This window comes from Branchiostoma belcheri, unplaced genomic scaffold (assembly GCF_001625305.1).
Source record: "Branchiostoma belcheri isolate BF01 breed outbred unplaced genomic scaffold, Haploidv18h27 scaffold10, whole genome shotgun sequence".
Lineage (NCBI taxonomy): Eukaryota > Metazoa > Chordata > Leptocardii > Amphioxiformes > Branchiostomatidae > Branchiostoma > Branchiostoma belcheri.
The window spans coordinates 968,261-987,300 of NW_017802380.1; the positions used below are offsets into that span (position 1 = coordinate 968,261).

Below are 19,040 nucleotides of genomic sequence, written 5' to 3' on the forward strand. Positions count from 1 at the left end.
AAGTTTTGCGTGTATGGCCAAAATGAAATCAGACCAGCCGCAGGAATTATTGCCAGGATCAATGGTTTGTGTAAAGGTCTGTGCGGATGTGACATAGGTAGTGGGTGTTAATGTTGTAGTAGTGCGTGGTACTAACCTTAGGCACAGGAAACCTGAATACTTACATCTTTCCACACAGCTGAACTGTCAGACATTTGCTATGAGAGCCATGAAAGACTTACAAAATCTCGATTAATTGCCCATACTGTATACCCTGTCTTACAAATCTAAATCTAAATCTTACAAATTTTAATCATAATGTAAATAATAGGGCGCCACATGCTAATCAATGAATATCAAAATTTGCATTTCCGTGAATGTGGCGTAACATGTCATAGTATAATGTTACAGTTATACCACCTCTTTTTTCCAGGTGAGGCCGAGAACTTTTTGAACAACCTTTGTACACGGATGCCATGTTGATTTTACCAAAGTTTGGATTTGAGTTTGTGTTACAGCTACGTTTTCCCTGCAGTTGAAGACTGCTTTGTGCTGGCGACATGATCAAGAAAGTTGAAAAAGGCTGTGAGAACAGACTGGGGATCCTCCACGTGTGGATAGTGTCCGATGCCGCTGCTGAGAACAGTGTCTGTTGCCCGGGGAAACAGCTCTCTAGAAATAGACGGAAAATGACATTTACTGAGATTTATTTATAAGACTGACCTATTTCTAACATAGTAATTAGGCTGCAATTGTTCATTTCGTGGTTAGTAGTAGTAGAATGGTTTATTTCAAAATTGCAAACTCCAGACATACACCATTTCAATTACCACCACACTGACAACAGACTCGCAGGCAGCCATACTGGCTGCCTGAATTGCTCTGAGGTCACAAAATATCATTAAAATATGGGTATTATTATCAAAACATTATTACATATTATTAAATATTGTTAAAATTTATAAATCGTAAAATATTCCTCTACTATAGAAAATGGATTGATAATCGATATACATGTTTAAAACGTTACACAGTAAAAAAGGTTCGGTGAGAGGCTGTTGTACAACATTAGCAACAGATTACTCTTACATTGCCGTTTCAGAGTTATTCAGTAACTTAACCATGTATGGTAGTGCGCTGTTTCTAAAGCGTTCGGTTCTTGTTCTAAAACAGTCAATCTGGTTACTGGACCGTGTTGTACGTCCACTGATGTCCCCACGGCGGGGAGGGAACCAATGCCGGTAGTCGGGAGATTGTAAGAGTTTTCTGGCAAAAGTCAAGCAGAGGTGGTCTCGTCGTCGCTCCAAAGTCTCGAGGCCAAGTAGGAGACAGGCGTCAGCATAGTTAGTGTAGTTTTTGCCAAGGATAGTTCTGACGGCACGGCGTTATTGCAAGTGATCTATTTTTGTCGTAAGTCTGTGTTTATGTTGCTATGGACCAAGTGTTTGCCAAAAAGCAAAGAAATGAAGTCCAAGCCTTAACATGCATATATATTCATGAGCACCATAACCATGATCATTGTGATATAAATAGCAAAAAGTAATGGGGTACAGATATAGTTACCATATTATAATAGTATTAATCTGATTTCAACCAGGAATAGTATTCACGACTTCCTGCAAGTAGTTACTAAAGAGGTTATATCACAGATGGTTTTATAACATGAAGCCAGTGCACAACCCAACATGGATCCAGATGACCTCGATTCATGATCAACCTGTTGCAATGTGAGATTTTCTTTACAACAAAAAGCAGTTACTCAAGCAACTGGATATGATTTTGGAAATGGTCAGATGTTTCAGCTAGTATCCACTAGCTTTCGTCAGTGACTGAGAGACCAGAGGGGAAATGCAGGTTTATAAGCACAAACTATTGATTGATATGCAAATAAATTGAAGACAAAATTGAGAGTTGCTTTGTGTAATAAGCTAGACCAACCTGGCCTGTTCTACAGCAGGTACAGATATGTGTAAAAAAAAAAAATGAAAAATACAGCTTTTATAAAATACTTTTCACCTGTTGCAAGTCAATGTTTAACATAGACGCCTAACAGATAAAGACTGCATTCTTTTCAATACATTTAGCTACTATTTGACAATCTTGGTGCCAGTACTAGTATTGGGTCATTAGCTAGTTTCCTTCAGTAGCCAAGAACACTACGTCCATCTATCTAAATTGCCACTACAGCAGGGGAGTTGAGCCTGAGCCTGGCACCCAGGGTAACTATTTGGCAGAACATTTGGAAGATACTAGGCTAAGCCTGGGTGCCATCCTCTGTAGTTTCCGCCGGCTCCCTAATGTTGCTGACTAGCGACATTAGGGAGCTGGCGGAAACTATGGAGGATGGCACCCAGGCTAGGAAGATACGGGATTACCGGATGTTGTACGGGCCGACTGCTTTTTATAGTACTGTTGAAATCGTATTTGTAAGGCTGCATTGATTTTAGATTGTAAGAAGTCGTCAATTTAGCCATTTTGGCTGCCACAGACTTTTAACCTGTTTGTTTATGTGTTTATGTAAATAAACCAGTCATCATCATCATACATGTATGAGTTTTCTGCAGACATAGGTCTGGGTACTGACCTGTATCTGTCCAGAAGGACAGGAGTGTTGACGGGGTCAGCTGGACCATAGATCAGGTGCACTGGAAAGAAATAAAGTATTGTTAACCTTCAGCCTGCTAAGGTACAAATGTAGCTGTTGGGCACCAAATTTGTATTGGGTAGAGGGTTAGGTAGCAGGGAGAAGGTTAAACCTTGTCCTTGGACCATATATACATGGGTTGTACATACTGTACCATCTATATAGCACCCTGTATAATTATGTACATGTACGTATACGATTTAGGGATATTTCTCGTGTAACGCAGGCTGCTAAGGTAGCTGTTTGGTGCCAAATCTGTATTGGGTAGGGGGTTAGGTAGCAGGGAGAAGGTTAAGTTAACCTAGCCTGGGTACCATCCGGATTTTCGCTCCGCAACGCTCAAAAAAAGATTTTTTCGAGCGTTGCGGAGCGAAAATCCAGATGGCACCCAGGCTAAAGTTAACCAAAGTAATGGCTCATTGTTTTCTACATTGAAGGGATTAATGCTACATTTCATGTATTCTACATGTATGCAGCATGGGTTCACATGTAAGTATGCTGTACTGACCTGGTATTGTGGACTGTTGCACTGCCTCCACCCACCTCTCTCTATGTGCAACTCTCTCATTCTGGTACTGGCTGATCCTACAGAGGAGCCATACAAAATACAAGTATAAGTATCAACTAGAAAAGTAACATTTGCAAAGCAAATGCATAATGTTTACCTTCGGATATGGTCTGCTCTGTTAATTCTTACTCAAACACATTCACTGTGATTCACATACATGTATATGGTGACAGGAGTCTAAATGCCTACAATGAAATTGCCACATTGTGTGTGTGTGTGTGTGTGTGTGTGTATGTGTGTGTGTGTGTGTGTGTCACATTCTGTAACCCGACACCAGTTACTATGGTGACAGACGTAAACAAAAGAGGCCATTGGCCAGGTCAGAGGTTAGTGTTTGGAGAAGAAGAAATGGAGCAAAAACAATATGTTTTCCTTCGGTAAACATAATAAAAGAGACAATATGTGTACAGTACTTAGTAAAGTATTGAAGGGTGTGTCATGCAACTCCAATTTTATTTGCTCAATGGTCACTTAGCAGTTGCTGTCTAGTGGAAAGTGGACCTTATCTTATAATTACCTTATAAACAAAGGCTCCAACAAACAAACAAACAAACAAACAGACCTTCCTAGTGCCAGGTTGCCATCATTCCATCTCATCAGTGCCCAGAGATCGTTGACCTCATCAGGAGAAGGTTTGGTGTTGGGACCGTACACCTTGCCGACACTAACAGTAACAAAAATCTCTTCATTGACAGTACAAAAAAAAGATCCACATCAACTTTCAAAAGGCCTTCTAAAACTATACCTACAGACAAACAAATGGATATAATTGGACTTACATTCATACAAGTGGATACAAATGTCACAAATGAGCTACCATACATTCACATGGATGAATGAATGTATAAGTTATACTACTGGTTATGAGGTCTAAATTTCTTTGATATATTTAGTATACCTTTTTTGTACTCATTAAAAGTTATATATGACCATCACATGACCGCATTGCCTTTTACAATGACAACAATCATTTTTGTGTTTTACAGTTATTTGTGAGACTTTGTCTATATCATTTGCTGAGCCACAATGTATGAGCTACTGTACTAACCCTCCTCTAAAAGTGTAGAAGTTGCCCAATCTGGATAAGTAGGGTCCCAGTGAAGTTGTGAGAAGCTGAAATTGAATGCATTTCCCCAAAATAAGTAATTCTGCAGAATCAAAATACACAAAGAATAGATTGAAAATTTCTATGCACAAGTAGCTAGATAAAATGTGTTGTTGTTATTATGTTAGACCCCTTCAAAATGATGCTTTGCTTTGTTCTTTCTAAGACCCAATAAAAAACACAATAGAGCTAACAGATCAAATTGAATGCTGAGTAGAAATAAGGATTACAAAATACATACATATTGGCCCCACTGAAAGGTGATGGTCTCAGGAAGAAAACCTGAAACAAAACATTAATTTAAAAATCTCAATCCAATCTTGTCTCCTGGTCTCTGAATGAATTATAATGTGGATATGTCTATCTGCATGTCACATGTTTAAATACATAATCTGTACATAAAAATGTGAGCAAAAAAACAAACCCCAAGTATCAGTTTTGCATGGCTACCAGAAATCAACTAACCTTCATGAAGCAGACCAGATTCCTATTACAGTTAGTAGAACTGTTAGATATTCTCAACACCACCATATGTGTATTTTAACACCACAAACTATGTATGTATCATTTTGCCATACGTTGTACCTGCTACATCTGTTGCGCAATAAAGTTCTTCTTCTTCTGTCATATATCCACTGGGTTACATACAATACATATCCACTACTTTGATAAACAGTGTGTCTGAGAAATCTCTAGTCCAGCACCCTCCCAGATAGGTTAATTATGCAGGTCCTGGAGTGCATTTTACAGGGTATGTTGAGTTGGAGGTCTTTTTGGATGCATATTTTCTGGGTGGCAGATATTTGTGACCTAGCAGAACTATAATATAGTTATGTTTTTCCAAATCACATTTTAAATGAATAACTTCCTACCACAGCTGGTTAGACTCTGTAGAAGGCTTATAGAACTGGGGGTTTGGTGGTCTTCGGCTGTTTTCTGATTGGCTCAAAAAACGGGGGTAATTCAACCAGGCCGGCTATGTTGTCTATATGCAATCAGAAAATAGCACATAAAGGCTGCTGAAGACCCTGAAGACCCCCAGTTTTGGTCATGCTATGGGGGCCAGACAGCTGGCAGTTCTCACCTCCATTCATCAGACAGACGCTCCTGATCTGCAGGTGAGCGGCGTCTTTCTCAGGCGACTTTTGGCGGTCAAGAAACCTCCTGAGGAGCTCCAGGGCTACGGTGTCTCCGTAGTCGTGTGACAAGACGTGCACCTCCTTAACTTCCAACGTCTCAAGTAACCTCTCCAGGATGGAGGCCTGCTCAAAGATGCTGTAGTTGTGGTCTAACTGGAATATGAAGTATACCATATTAGTTAGATCTAACCGGCTAAGATGGTATGGCCACCTCCAAAAATGGGCAGTGACAAATGGCCTAGAAAGGAATGGAAAATGTAAGGGAGGACTTCCTAAACCTGAACCTACATACCCGGTATGTTAAACCAAAGGATAGAGGCAAGTGAAACGCTGCCATCAAGCAATTAAGCCACAGTATTGCTGTGCAAGCACGTCCAACCCTTGGAGGTCGGGGAACAACATATGCTAAACCAGATAGTGAGTGAGAGAGTGACTCAGTCTACTGGAGTCAAAAATACCAAATCAGCCTCTATTTTGGTAACATGGATTGTTTGTTTGTTAGTTACTTTGAGCCTTTACTTATTCATGAAAATTCAAATTAGCCAGCTACCCACTTTTTATTGAAGTCATGAGGGAAGAGGTCTGGCTCAGACAAAATATGATGTGGTGTCTTTTGTGAGACAATAGTTTGTAGAGTGAGTCTTGTCCATGTTTTGTAGATTAAGTGTTTTGTACTTACTGGTTTGTCACTGAATCCAAAGCCCAGTAAATCTGAGGCGATGATGCGGCCAAATCTTCCCTGCAGTCCTCCCCACACCTGTAGCAAAAACAGAAAGAAGTGTCTTTTAAATTTGAACTGCTGATGCTTTAATTATTGATATTTCAACAGTTACTGCCATTTCAATTGTCCATGCTTCTGAAAAAGACTTTTCCATAGGACAAGTGGTGTAGTAACATTACATAACCTTACATTGATCAAGGCTCTCTGATGCTCCCCTCTTCACCGAACACAGTTGGGGCATCATCACTAGAAAGCTTTGATTATAGTCCAGCAGCATAGCAAACAACTCCTGCACTTAGATGTGCAAAGATTAGGTGTAAGAGGTCGTTTGGTGTAATATAGCTAGCTGATGCCGCATCGCGTGCCTGCGAAGCTGGTGTATTGCGGATATACGGCCGGTTTTACTGGCTATACTGAATACAGATACTGTATAATTTCAAAGCTAACCATGGTCATGTACAATGTATGTAATACTATGCAGTTGGTAAGAATATCTGTCCATAATTAACACACCTTTTCCCAGTCATGGCTGGAAGAAGGAAACCCATGGATGCAGAGAACAACTTCACCAGATCCTCCCTGTCCAGCCTCATCTGTAGCACAAAATAAACCATAACTTTGATGATTTTCTTACAAAATAATGATGCATACATTTTAAAGACAAATCAACATACATAATCTGCAATTACTTGCATGAGTCAATATATTAAGAGGACTAAATGTGGAACTTCAATATCAAAAAAGTGCTCCAATGCATGGGGTCAATGCCTTTATGGTCATATACCATGGCAGAATGACCTTATGGTCACACATATCTCAAGAACAAAATTAGATACTTCAAAACTACAAACCTGTAATTAAGTAGCCTTTCAGATATGATAATCAGGATCACAGTTGGTAAAATGTTACTCACCGTGGTAGAATACCTTGAACTCTCCATATGAAAAGAACATGCCAGACTGTTTCCACTTTTTCAGCTTTGGTGAGAGTGGTGGGGGAGGGGAGTTCTGGTAAGCCCAGACAAGAACCCCCACAACTACACTTATCAAAATACCCCTCTTCCCTATGAATCCCATGACTGTAACACCAAATATCAAATGCAGCTGAGAAGTAAAGAGGAAACCTAGTACAAGACTTCAGCTAACCAACCACTGCTCCAAAGTGAGCAACTCTCTGCTTTCACCCTTTGTTTGTTTGACCTTTGGCAGCTAGGTTCAATGACCTAAAGGTTAATGACCTTTGTACATAATACATGTACATGCTACACTGTGCTATTGGTGAACAGAAACAGGTCAACAATACATCCCCTGAGGGAACACAATAAATTTCTTTATTTCATTTAAGTAAAATATAAAAACCATATGAAATAGTCACCATACAAATTATATACAATTCAAATGCCCTTCAACAACTTTATATAGATTTGTAACATTAGCTATTACATACATGTATTCCAAAATTTTTGGCTCCAACAAAAACCTTCAAGTTGGTACAACGTCATCATGATTTGTTCCATGGAATATTGTTGATAGAGTAATTGGATAAACGTTTGTTCTACATGTAGTTTTATTTTTGAAGTTTTATTTTCGCTTTTTGTTGCAGTGGCCTATTACCACGAAATCACATCACTACGAATATCTGTTTTATAGTTTCACAGTGCAACAGAATTGTTTCAACAGCAAACTTCAAAGAACATGAAACCCTCATTTTCCCTCCTACTGCAAGATTAAACCCACCGCGAAAGTAAATGTATTCATTAACAGTATATCAGCTGCTGCCCTGTCCTTGGTGCTGAAAACATTTCCACAGCAGAGGCCATTAGATTTCCTCTTCTTGTTACGTTTCTCCTGTAGCCTGAGGCTGTGTAAGGGGAGAAACCTTCTCCAGAAAACCAAAGTAAGCCATGAGGACCGCCATGGGGTCTTCCCAGTGTGGGTAGTGGCCGATGTGCTTGTCTAGTACGGTGATAGTCGCTTTGGGAAGCAGCTCTCTAAAAGCAAGAAATGGCAGAAAAAAATGTTACGTGTGGACAAAATGATAAGGACATGCTAAGGTTTCTGCAATTTTATCATTGTAAGATTGAATCTTACATATAGGTTACCCCTTCAATTTCAGAAATGAGAATTGAAAATGAAAATAAAAAATGGTTCATTTCCTTTTCATTTTGCCATTAATGACTTAGTAACTGAATATAATACAAAAAAAGAAGCATAGAATCACCTAGGCTTGAGTAACACAGAAAATATAGGTGATTGGTTGTATATGCATGTATATCTTAAGATTGTGACAGTCATTATAAAAATGTACAACAACATCATGGATAACAGTACAGTGTAAAGTTCACCTGTATCTGTCTGCAAAGACTGGTGGATTGACAGGGTCAGCTGGACCATAGATCATGTGTACTGTAGACAAGATGGGAGTCAATTAAGTCATACAGAGCATAACAAGACTAGAATACAAATACATGTATGTATCTGTACATCTATTATAACTGCCCTTTGGAGTAGGACTAAGAGGTTGGGAGTTCGAATCCCGGCTGATGTCGCTCACCCGACATGCATGCTACTGTTTAGGGTCACAGTCCTTCGGACGGGATGTTAAGCCATGGTCCACTGTTCATTGTGGTTGTCGAAAAGAGCTAGGGGAATTTCCCCGGTACAATGAACCTGTAAATACTGTACATAGTGTCTGTCTTCTCTGTCACGACCAGTGGAAGATTAGCTCTTCAATAAGCTAAACTGGTTCGAGATCACTTTCACACCAGCTTTGCAGGTAAGCTAGTGGCACGGTAGTAACTGGTTATATCATGCTAAACAATGTGTCACACCCAACCTTTGTACATTGTACATCTCACTGCAATCCATGTTTAAAGCTATCTATTGAAGATGCCCCTGTACTTTGTGGCAGCAAGTCCCAATGTGCAATTACATGTATCATAGTTCTAGGAAAAATGGATATCTGATATCTCTGAACCAAAGACAGAAACTTGTGATCCATGTATCACTGAGTTTTCCCACCTGGTACAGTAGACTTCTGCAGTGCCCCCACCCAGACATCCCTGTTCTCATGTCGTTCAGCAATGTACTGGAGCAATCTAACATTAAATAAAACATTGAAATAGTCTGAACAGCAATGAGAAAATTAAAAGGCATTTTTCTTCATCTGTAATTTTCTGTCCATGTACATGTTGTATATTGTTCTTGTTGATTTAATAAGGGCCCCTGGTTTCATGCAAAGAATAAATAAATACGGTAAGATGAACAGGCATTGTTTGTGTGTGAGTAGTATATGCATGTTGACAAATGCACATTTGTATATACTCTGTATCTTGCAATGTATTTTCCTTTATACTTATGTCAAGACAGCATCTCTACATGTACCTTTACAACTACACTGGAGATTTAAATTTTGTATCCTGAATTCATACTCAAGTGCTTGCGTACCCAGGCATGACAAGATATCCATCGTTCCACCGCAGGAGGACCCAAAAATCAACGAAGTCCATCGCTGCGGGCTGAGTGTTGGGGCCAAAGACCTTTCCAAAGCTGCCAAAACAGAGAAATTTTCTTTGGTTATCATTGGCAAATGGTGCAATTCTTACAAATATTTGAGAATCACAAGGTAAACTGACCCCAAAATGGAAAGCCGACCTGGACTGTTAAATTGACATGAGTTATGGATAAAGATTCTGATTTGTTTATATCTGTCTTTGTTTGTACCTGTATCTTTGATTTTATTGCATTTTGTACTGGGCCCTATTGAAAACCAATTTGTCAAAATTGAACTAGGCCACCCAGGTGTCTGAAGATTAAAGAAAAAAGAAAACAAGACGATAATATTAAGCATTTGAAAGTTATGAGGTGAACAAGATTATTTTTTTTATGGTACCAACTTAACAACGATATTCATCCTGAAACACATTTGCCAAATTTTGTAGCGGAAATAGAAGCAAGTATTCTCGTAATGGAATAATTTTTTATCTGTATCCAATTTCTAAAAATACCAACCCATTTTTGAAGATATAGTAGTTGCTCAGTCTTGTTAAAGGTGCAAGCCATGGATTCAGCATGATCTGAAATTCAGTAAAACCGTTAACTTTCAAATGTAGTACATTGTTTGATAACTTTCCAATAATCATCTTCGATAATGAATAAATTAGTCTACATGTTAACAAAATATCCATTATGACTGAGACTGTTCATTTACTTATAAAAAGCTCATACAGTAATGTCAGGAAATTTGATAACAGAAGGTACAGAATAAGGACATGTAAAATATATAATCTTAGTTCCTTAAGTTCCTTAATTCAAAGAAACATACTTTCTGCATGAATGTTGCATGGTGGGTCTCAGGAAATACCCCTACAAAAACAGCAAGAAAGCCACGACTCAAAGCTAATAATAGTGTATTGCAAGCACACGTAACCAAGCTCACCAGGTCACTCCTACTCTTACTGGGTATGACAGTTGAGTTCATTATCTAAGTTAGATATACATGTATACATGTAGTATTAGTACATACACGTTGGGATATTCGAGGAAAGTTCGTCTCTGGAAACACACCTGGAGTTAAGAACTATGTTGTTAATCATGTCTTGCTTCTTTTAAGTTGTTTTGTTCAACTACTGAGATTCAGTTGATGTATGCGTCATTCCCACTTCATTGAAACTTTATATAAAGTTGTCTCAAGTACAAATGTATGTGGCAGATACATTCTGGGGCTTTAAAGTTGACTAATATTCCATCTTCCACTGACTTTCAAGACAAGTTTACACAGAAGTTGCAATGAACATTCCGCTCAACAGCATTACAATGCAAAAGGTATAAAATACATGCAGAAGCTTCAACCATCATAGCTTGTTATGCAAGTGTAGGGTGGAAATTCATTTTTGATGTAGTTAAATTTTCATATAAGGGTAGGTGAGCAACTTACCTCCATTCATAAGACATAAACTCTTGATCTTCAGGTATCGTGCACCTTTACTGGAGGACTTCTGACGATAAAGAAACCTACAGAGACAAAAAAATGCATCACAAAGCAATAAAAGACGCACACTCTAGGACAATCCAACTAGTTCAAATTACCATAATGATTATCAGGGACATGTGAATTTGCTGTTGCTTGCTCCCACTGTTGCGATTGATATTTAAAGCAAAATTATGTTAAATCCAAAAGGCTTGTCAGGAAGAAAACATTAGGTTGGGCAATAAACCCTTAGTTTTAAACAGTACTAGAGAGTTTTATAATTGAGTAAGCAAAAGATAGACCAGATTCAGAGTGACACAGGGCTTACCCTAAGGGAAGCAGAGGCTATTGCCCTTGATAGAGCTGGCTGGAGGAACCTGACAGAGGGGAGCAAGGGGCCAGTACCAGGCCTGTGCATATAGGCAGGTAGGCAGAATCAAAAAATAATGCCTTCTACCTTCTGAGCAGTTCCTGTGCTACAGTGTCCCCCAGGTCATGTGATAAGATGTGCACTTCTTCCACTTCCAGCTTCTTCAGTAACTTCTCTGTGATGGAGGCCTGCTCCGACACTGTGTAGTTGTGGCCATACTGGGGTTACAAATCATAGCATAGTAGTTATTAAGTTGACAGGTTGTGAGAAAGTGAAAATGATCTCAAAGCATGCAGTTCTGCTCACTGAACAGCTTATCTTCAAATTACAGAGATGACAGACACTATGTAAACTTTTTGTATGTAGTATGTATAGGAAGGGCAGGATAGCAGGCAAGCATTCTCCCAGTATAAGATACACAGTTCAAAGCTTAGCTAAGTATCAGTTTGACTTAGCTAAGTAACAGTTAAGTAAGTAAGTTTTTTGGTTTATTTGTACTAACCAGGTTGTCACTGAAGCCCAGGCTGATAACAACACTGGACTAAACTACTAAGTACTAGTAAGTAAATTTGTTTGTTTGTTTGTACTTACCGGTTTGTCACTAAAGCCAAGGCCGAGCATGTCCGACGCAATGACACGACCAAACCTCCCATTCAGCCCCTCCCACACCTGAGGGGTGAAGTCAAATGGTGACATGAACAACCTGCAAGAACTGGGGCAATGGCCAAGTGATTATAGAGTGTTAGACTCGCATTCAGTATCTGGTTAGCTCAATCCCCAGCCAAGTCATACCAAAGACTTAGAAATGGTACATGCTTTCTTTGCTTAGCACTCTTGCTTGGAAAAAAATGAGAGTTGAACACATACAACTACCAGTGAACTAGGCCCCTGTTATATCCTATATCTGGTGCAGGAAGAAGTTTGACTAACAATACAAAAAGATTTAGAGGGATAGAACAAGTGTCATTGCCAAACAACAAGGACAGGTTCAAAATCAGCCTGAAAGTCCAATCAGCACCAAGGACAGCTCCAGCAACTAGTCTCATTTGCCAATCAAATCCAAGGACAGGTTCAAAATCAGTCTGATAAGCCAATCAGCACCAAGGACAGGTCCAGAAACTAGACTCATTGGCCAATCAACTCCAAGAACAGGTTCTGAAACTGGTCCCACTGGCCAATCAGCACCAAGGACATGTACAGCCACTGTTGGTAATGTTACCTTGGCAAAGTCGTAGCTGGCAGTAGGGAAGCCGTGGACACAGAGAAGAACGTCCTGTGGTCTCCCTGTTCCATTCACATCTGAGGGAGGGATATGTAATGTTACATATACATATCAGATACATGTTGATGGGTATCAAACTTCTGGCTTTTTGTATGGATAACTACTTGTAATATTTTGTGCTACACACTAAATGTAAATTTAAGACATCTATGCAGCAACATCCCCAAGAACATTGTACTTGTACACTGTACCTGCATATCTAAATTTTACATACCTGGGGTGGGGTACCGGTGTACTATACTAAAGGTCTCTCAAACAAGTCAAAGATAAACATACTGTGTTTTACTCTACGAGCAGAGGTTGGGCTTTGGCTTATTTTTGGCGTGTGTTTAGGCTTTTTATCAGGCTTTCTTTTTCCCACTGGTATCTTTTTTTTACAACAACCCAATGTTGGCATAAAAAGATACCAGTTACAGATACAAACTGCTTGGAGAATATGTAACGTTTTCTGAAACCTTTCTGACACGCACCCAGGGGTCAATGACCTACCGGTCAATGAGGGACAACAATTTCTTTGGAAGTTCTAACTTCATGACTTGCTCTCACCTTGGTAGAAAATCTTGAAGTCTCCATGTGAGAAAAATCTGCCGGTGCGTCTCCACTCCGTGAGCTCGAAGGAGAAGGGAGGGACGGGGTAGTTCAGGTAGGCCCACACCATGATGGCTGTGAACACACTCAGCAGGAACTTCGTCTTCCCGCGAAGGGCCATGGCTGGGGAAGTTAGGAAGAGGTTATATCGACCATCACAAGTTATAGAAATGTTGTAACACAAAAGTTTGCTTTCAATAGCTCATAAACTGTAAATTTGTGGAACTGTTTACAAAATATTATGTTTACATTCGCAGAAGGAAAACCTATTGTTTTTGCTCAGTTTCTTCTTCTCGCTAATACTAGTACTATAATAATGTACATGTAAGTTATATCGTGGCAAGCACTTCCAGTAGTATATGAATGTGTTTGAGTAAGAGTTAACATTCTGAATTTGCTTTGTAAATGTTACCTTTCTAGTTTTTAGTCTGATCAAAGTCTGATTCAGTAACTTTTCAAAGGCTGCAAATTTCTTTCTGGCATATAACAACGTTAACAGGTAGTTAGAAAAGTATTCATAATATTCCTACCTTTTCTGACAATAAGCAGTGGCTGGTTTTACACGAAAAACGTCGACTGTGTGTTCTGTAGCTTAGTACATAGAAGTTATAAGTCCATAAACACCTTCCCTACTGCACACATGTGTCACAGTTTCAAATGGCCACTTGGGTCAAAGTTTAGTGGACTGTTCCATTCAGTGCGGGTTGGATATAGATGCAACGCTTGCATTGACAGAAAAGTTATATGCTGTAATTCACACTATTGTGTCATTAAATTTTCGTATAAATGTAGACACACAAAGATATGTCTATATTTATTTTGTGCGAATGAAAGAAAGACAAAATGCATTTCTCATGTCACTGTCTATAATCCAAGAACCCCCTTTAAACAGTGGTCGCACCCAATATGTGGGGTCTCGCAACCCGGAAGCTCAAAAAGTTGCAGGACCGATCTTTGACAATGGACAAGTTCCATTGCTAAGGAATTCTAAGTGTTGGTAAGTATTGTAAGGGTAGAAGCATCGTCCCTTTGTTCTGTCGACATTGTTGTTACTGTTGACTCCGTATCTTTGCAACCAGGGACTTGGAAACGACATAAATTGCAAAATATTTGTCGGAATTTTTTGGAAGGGGGTGGGGGGCAGAATGATAGGTATGGCTATTTCGTGGACTCTTAATAACTATAAAAATCATTAGAAGTTAAAGTATTGCTTATTCATTAGTTCAAAGCATTCGTGGTTAAAGCCTATGCTGTATAATAACTTTAATAGAATAGCTGGATTGTTCCACAGCAAATTATAGTGGCCACGTCATAATAAGTACGTTCCAGAACGTCTGTAGACTCTCCCCATGGTAACGTTGATGAATACAGAACCACGAAGGACTCCCAGTGTAGATTTTGCTCGCTTTGTTAGGAGGACAATAGCCATTTCATTCCTGTTCATCTGAGAAACTTCTTCAAACTCTGGGCCAACATGGAGTTAGTATTATAATTATACCCTCACAGGGGCTTTTTTACATTAACCTTTACTTGGATTTGTTTGTTTCCTAGCACATTTTCTGTACAAAATTTATGCAACTTAAGCCCCCAGATGTTTGCGATATCCACAGAGTGCAAACTGTTAGCGTTGATACTCATCAGATGCTTGTCTAGATAGAGCCAGCACTAGTGCTTGAATTGTCGCTGTTACATGTGTGTTCCCTATATGTCCCTACCACATTGTGTGTTTTTCACGTCCACATACTTGTTGTATATCTGTTGTTGTACTAAGTTAGACTTAGGTATAAGCTTGCAAACAACTTTCATTTGATGTTGAAGGCATGTTTTTTGTCACAGGTATGTCTACCTGAACAGTAAGATGAGCAACATGTCCGAGACCTTCATCCACTACTATCCCAACCAGTACAAGGCTCTGGTGCGAGGTCTGGACAACCAACGCAGACAGGGCCTCATGTGCGACGTCGTCATCAAAGTACAGGGGACGGAGTTCAAAGCCCACAGCGCCGTCCTGGCCGCTTCTAGCGACTATTTCAACAGTGCTGTACCGTCTTTCCCGCTGGGAAGCCACTTGAAGACTGTGAACCTCCCCAACGTCACCCCGGAGGGATTCGAGCAGGTCCTAGACTTTGTCTACACGGCGAGCCTGCGGCTGTCAGCTGCGAATGTCCTGGATGTTCTGTCGGCTGCCAGCTACGTTCACATGCACGAGGTGGTCCGGATCTGCACCGACTTCGTCAAGACGAAGTTTGAGATGAGACCCAAGGAATCGCCGCAGGGCTCCAGCGAAGCATCTCCCTCGAGAACTAACCTTCCTTTAGAGACTATAGTGAACACGCTGTCGTCAACAGCCAGTGCAGCTAGTAGGAGATCTAGAACTCCCCCCGCTTGTGCCTCCAGCACTTCCAGCGGTGATGCCAGACCCGTGGTACACAGTAGCCCACTGTCTATACTGAATGCCAGCCCACAGAGCAGCACTCCTGCTGTGGAACACACCTCAGCCAGTCGTCTGGACATGGCCCTGAGGAGGGACACTCCGTCACAGGGAAGTAACCCTGAGTTGGGTCACCAAGATCGCCTGGAGAGTCCAAGCACATCACAGGCCATCAACTTTCAGGTGTGATTTTGATTCTATTTGATTTATTTTGACGTGATAAATCTTGCCAAATCATGCCAAAAGGATAATTTCATGTGGATTAAGCTGGTCTGTTACACCAAAGGGCGGTTATACCGGCTATATACCGATGCAGATACATGGACAGTCTCAAAGTAAGCAACGTAATGTAAAGTAGTAAAGAACATACAACTACTGTCTGATCAACTATAATGAAAAAATATATATAACAAATATTTAAAGTATAAGGCACAACAGTTACTACATACATGTAGTAAAGGTCTGAGTTACAAACACTGAGTGGAAAAAAAGACAGTCTAAGTTAAGAATCTTACATGTATACTTGCAGGAATTGAATAAGAAATGATGAGCCTTATTGATTTTACAGGTGAAGACTGAGCCCCCTGATGTGTACGAAGCAGTTTCCGTGACCTGTGTACAGCAGGCAACGACCGACAGTCAGCAGCACAGCATCCAACAGAGCCACCCCGACATGAGTTCTAGTGTTGAGAGCAGTTCGAGTATGCGTAGAGCAGGGCTGAACGTCCCGGCTATAGAGACTGGACCCGCGGGGGACCTGGCTGCTGTCAGTTCCATCGTGCATAACGTCTTCGCTTCTCAAGGGACGCCCAACCGTCTGATTCTCGGCGGTGGGATGGAACTGGACACCTCCACTCCTGTCGAGGAGACAACAACAACACACACGGGGAGGGGCGGAGAGCGGCTTTCGCCAAACCGCTCTAGCAATGTTGGTGGAAACAACGACGACAACAACGACCCAGGCTCAGACGCAGTGATGACATGGAAGGTAAATGAATGAATGAATGAATGAATGAATGGATGGATGGATGGATGGATGGATGGATGGATGAATGAATGAATGAATGAATGAATGAATGAATGAATGAATGAATGAATGAATGAATGAATGAATGAATGAATGAATGAATGAACGAACGAATGAATAAGGGTACAGGGATAACAAAATCAAACCGTAAAGTGCACACAAAAAGGAATAGGTAATGACGTTAGACAAGTGTCTTCATCTCTTTCCCCAAGGTTGGTTAATAAAGGTAGCAAGTTCAGGTACCCCCTCATTGAAAAGCCACTTAATTCTATTGTTGAAGGTTGTGAACCCGGATGACCCCATGCACATGTGGTACGAGTGCGGGATCTGCCGCAAGCCGTTCCGCGACTTGGAGAGGCTCCAGAAGCACGAGAAGCTTCACGCCCCCGGAGGGCCCAAGAACCACCAGCGGCCCTACAAGTGCCCGATGTGCCACGCCTTCTTCACCACCAGGTCCACCCTGGAGACGCACTGGAGACGCCACAGCGGGGAGAGGCCATTCAAGTGCAAAGTGAGACTGTCAACTGTAAAAACTCACATAGCTGCTGTAAAAACACTTGTCAGGGGTAGCTATGCTATAGGAATTTGGCTTTTCATAAGTTGAAATGCACTCATTGTATGCTTCTGGTACCTTGCTGAGTGACTTTGTGCCACAGTAAGCTAATATAAAGAAAGATCATAATGTATCAGCATTTCAAAGGCATTTTGTATGAAAATACTATACAATGTCACATTTACATGTAGTTGTAGATTTCTGTAGGATATGCTAGTGCAATTTGGCAAGCTAATCACTATTCATAGTGTATAGAGTAAATAGTGTAGATAGATTATTTATGTAACTTACATATAGTAGACATCCAGGTAATAAGATATGCCAGAAAACAGTTACTCAAGCAACTGGATATGATTTTGGTTATAATTATGATTTTCCAAAATCATATCCAGTTGCTTGAGCAACTGTTTTTTGGCGTATCTTAGTACTACTGTTTACCAACTTGCTATACATTGTAATTTGTATTCGTTACAATTGTTGTGCAATACCGGTAAAGTTGGTTGTTGATAATCAATCAATCAATCAATCAAATCAAATCTTTATCCCCAGACCTGCAGTGCGAGCTTCACGCAGCGATCCAACCTGAAGCGGCACATCCGCGTGCACACGGGCGAGAAGCCGTATCAATGTCAGGTTTGTGGGGTCCGCTTCACCCAGAGTAACAGCCTGAAGGCCCACTACGGCTTCAAACACTTCCAGGGCAGCCCAGGGATGGATGGGAACCCAGGGGCTACGTAGATGTGCCAACAGTTTATTCATACATACACATACATACTTCTATTTATTGTTTGCTTAAGGCACATGGCCTATATCATGACATTAAAAAAAAAACATACAAGAAATAACTGCAAATACATGTACATATAAAACACAATAGTAACTAAAACAATAGATACCTGAGGCTGACTAGCAACAGTACAAGGTTGATGTACAATATAATGGAGGCAGAAATTACTGAGTGTGAAATCTGTTTTACAATGCAATTGTTCAAGATAAGAATACAGTGTATCATCAAGATATATTACAAAATGGTGCTGGTTTATTAGATACACAGAAACCTTTTCTTTGCATATTTGCCAAGTATCATTGTGCAATGTAACGTTACACACATGCATGTCAGTTGTGACTATATTGGCAATACTTCTGAATAACTGTAATGGTGTGAAAATTCTATTTGCATAAACATGAATATACCTCACAACAAATTTGTGGTTGACTTTTCTAAATTGCAGAAAAGTTTTGCTTTTTGGAGCCAACATATACATGTAGCTTGTTTTTGTTTTAACATTTAGTCTGGAGATAACTGCAACACTTTTAATACATAATATCAAATTTGTATGACCACAAATGTACAAGATTTTTTGTCATTTGTCTGCTTACAACTATGTCTATAAGTTAACAAGAATTAGACTCTGAGGATGCATTCCAAGTAAACCACACCTTTATTATTTTCTCAATAGAACACAAAGTACAAAAATAGAAGATCTCACTGCAAAATATACAAATCTTTGTTTAAAAACACAGCAACAAGTCTGTTAAGGACAGCACTCAGTAAATCAAAATGCGATATGAAACATGAGCACAAGTCTAAATGTACTACATGTATGTTACATTTCTGTAGTTACATGTATGTGTGTTATCTTTAAATTTATTAGTAGTTTACAA

The 19,040-nt window shown here is 40.0% G+C and overlaps 3 protein-coding genes across 4 annotated transcripts; 1 reads left to right on the plus strand and 2 right to left on the minus strand.

The window, feature by feature from the left end:
• Positions 1-497: 497 nt before the first annotated feature.
• Positions 498-7,353, minus strand: LOC109468774 (mesoderm-specific transcript homolog protein-like). Its single transcript, XM_019767102.1, has 10 exons — positions 7,070-7,353; positions 6,670-6,749; positions 6,115-6,192; positions 5,381-5,588; positions 4,538-4,578; positions 4,240-4,304; positions 3,754-3,855; positions 3,132-3,208; positions 2,564-2,624; positions 498-651 (listed from the first exon to the last, which is right to left on the minus strand). Exons 1-10 carry the CDS (start codon positions 7,230-7,232, stop codon positions 498-500), a joined length of 1,029 nt encoding a protein of 342 aa, XP_019622661.1. The 5' UTR covers positions 7,233-7,353.
• Positions 7,354-7,466: 113 nt separating this feature from the next.
• LOC109469586 (mesoderm-specific transcript protein-like) lies at positions 7,467-14,041 on the minus strand. 2 transcript variants are annotated; one of them, XM_019768127.1, is made up of 12 exons: positions 13,895-14,041; positions 13,323-13,487; positions 12,714-12,793; positions 12,086-12,163; positions 11,582-11,712; positions 11,092-11,168; positions 10,480-10,520; positions 10,167-10,231; positions 9,603-9,704; positions 9,177-9,253; positions 8,501-8,561; positions 7,467-8,146 (listed from the first exon to the last, which is right to left on the minus strand). In XM_019768127.1, the coding sequence occupies exons 2-12, from the start codon at positions 13,483-13,485 to the stop codon at positions 7,993-7,995; spliced, it is 1,029 nt and encodes a 342-aa protein (XP_019623686.1). In that variant the 5' UTR covers positions 13,486-13,487; positions 13,895-14,041; the 3' UTR covers positions 7,467-7,992. The 2 variants fall into 2 exon arrangements, with proteins under 2 accessions (XP_019623686.1, XP_019623693.1); XM_019768134.1 differs by lacking the exon at positions 10,480-10,520 and adding an exon at positions 10,681-10,721.
• Positions 14,042-14,285: 244 nt separating this feature from the next.
• On the plus strand, positions 14,286-18,198 carry LOC109469686 (zinc finger and BTB domain-containing protein 44-like). The gene is made up of 5 exons (XM_019768249.1): positions 14,286-14,361; positions 15,201-15,978; positions 16,364-16,783; positions 17,103-17,333; positions 17,925-18,198. Exons 2-5 carry the CDS (start codon positions 15,223-15,225, stop codon positions 18,111-18,113), a joined length of 1,596 nt encoding a protein of 531 aa, XP_019623808.1. The 5' UTR covers positions 14,286-14,361; positions 15,201-15,222; the 3' UTR covers positions 18,114-18,198.
• The last annotated feature ends 842 nt before the right edge of the window (positions 18,199-19,040 follow it).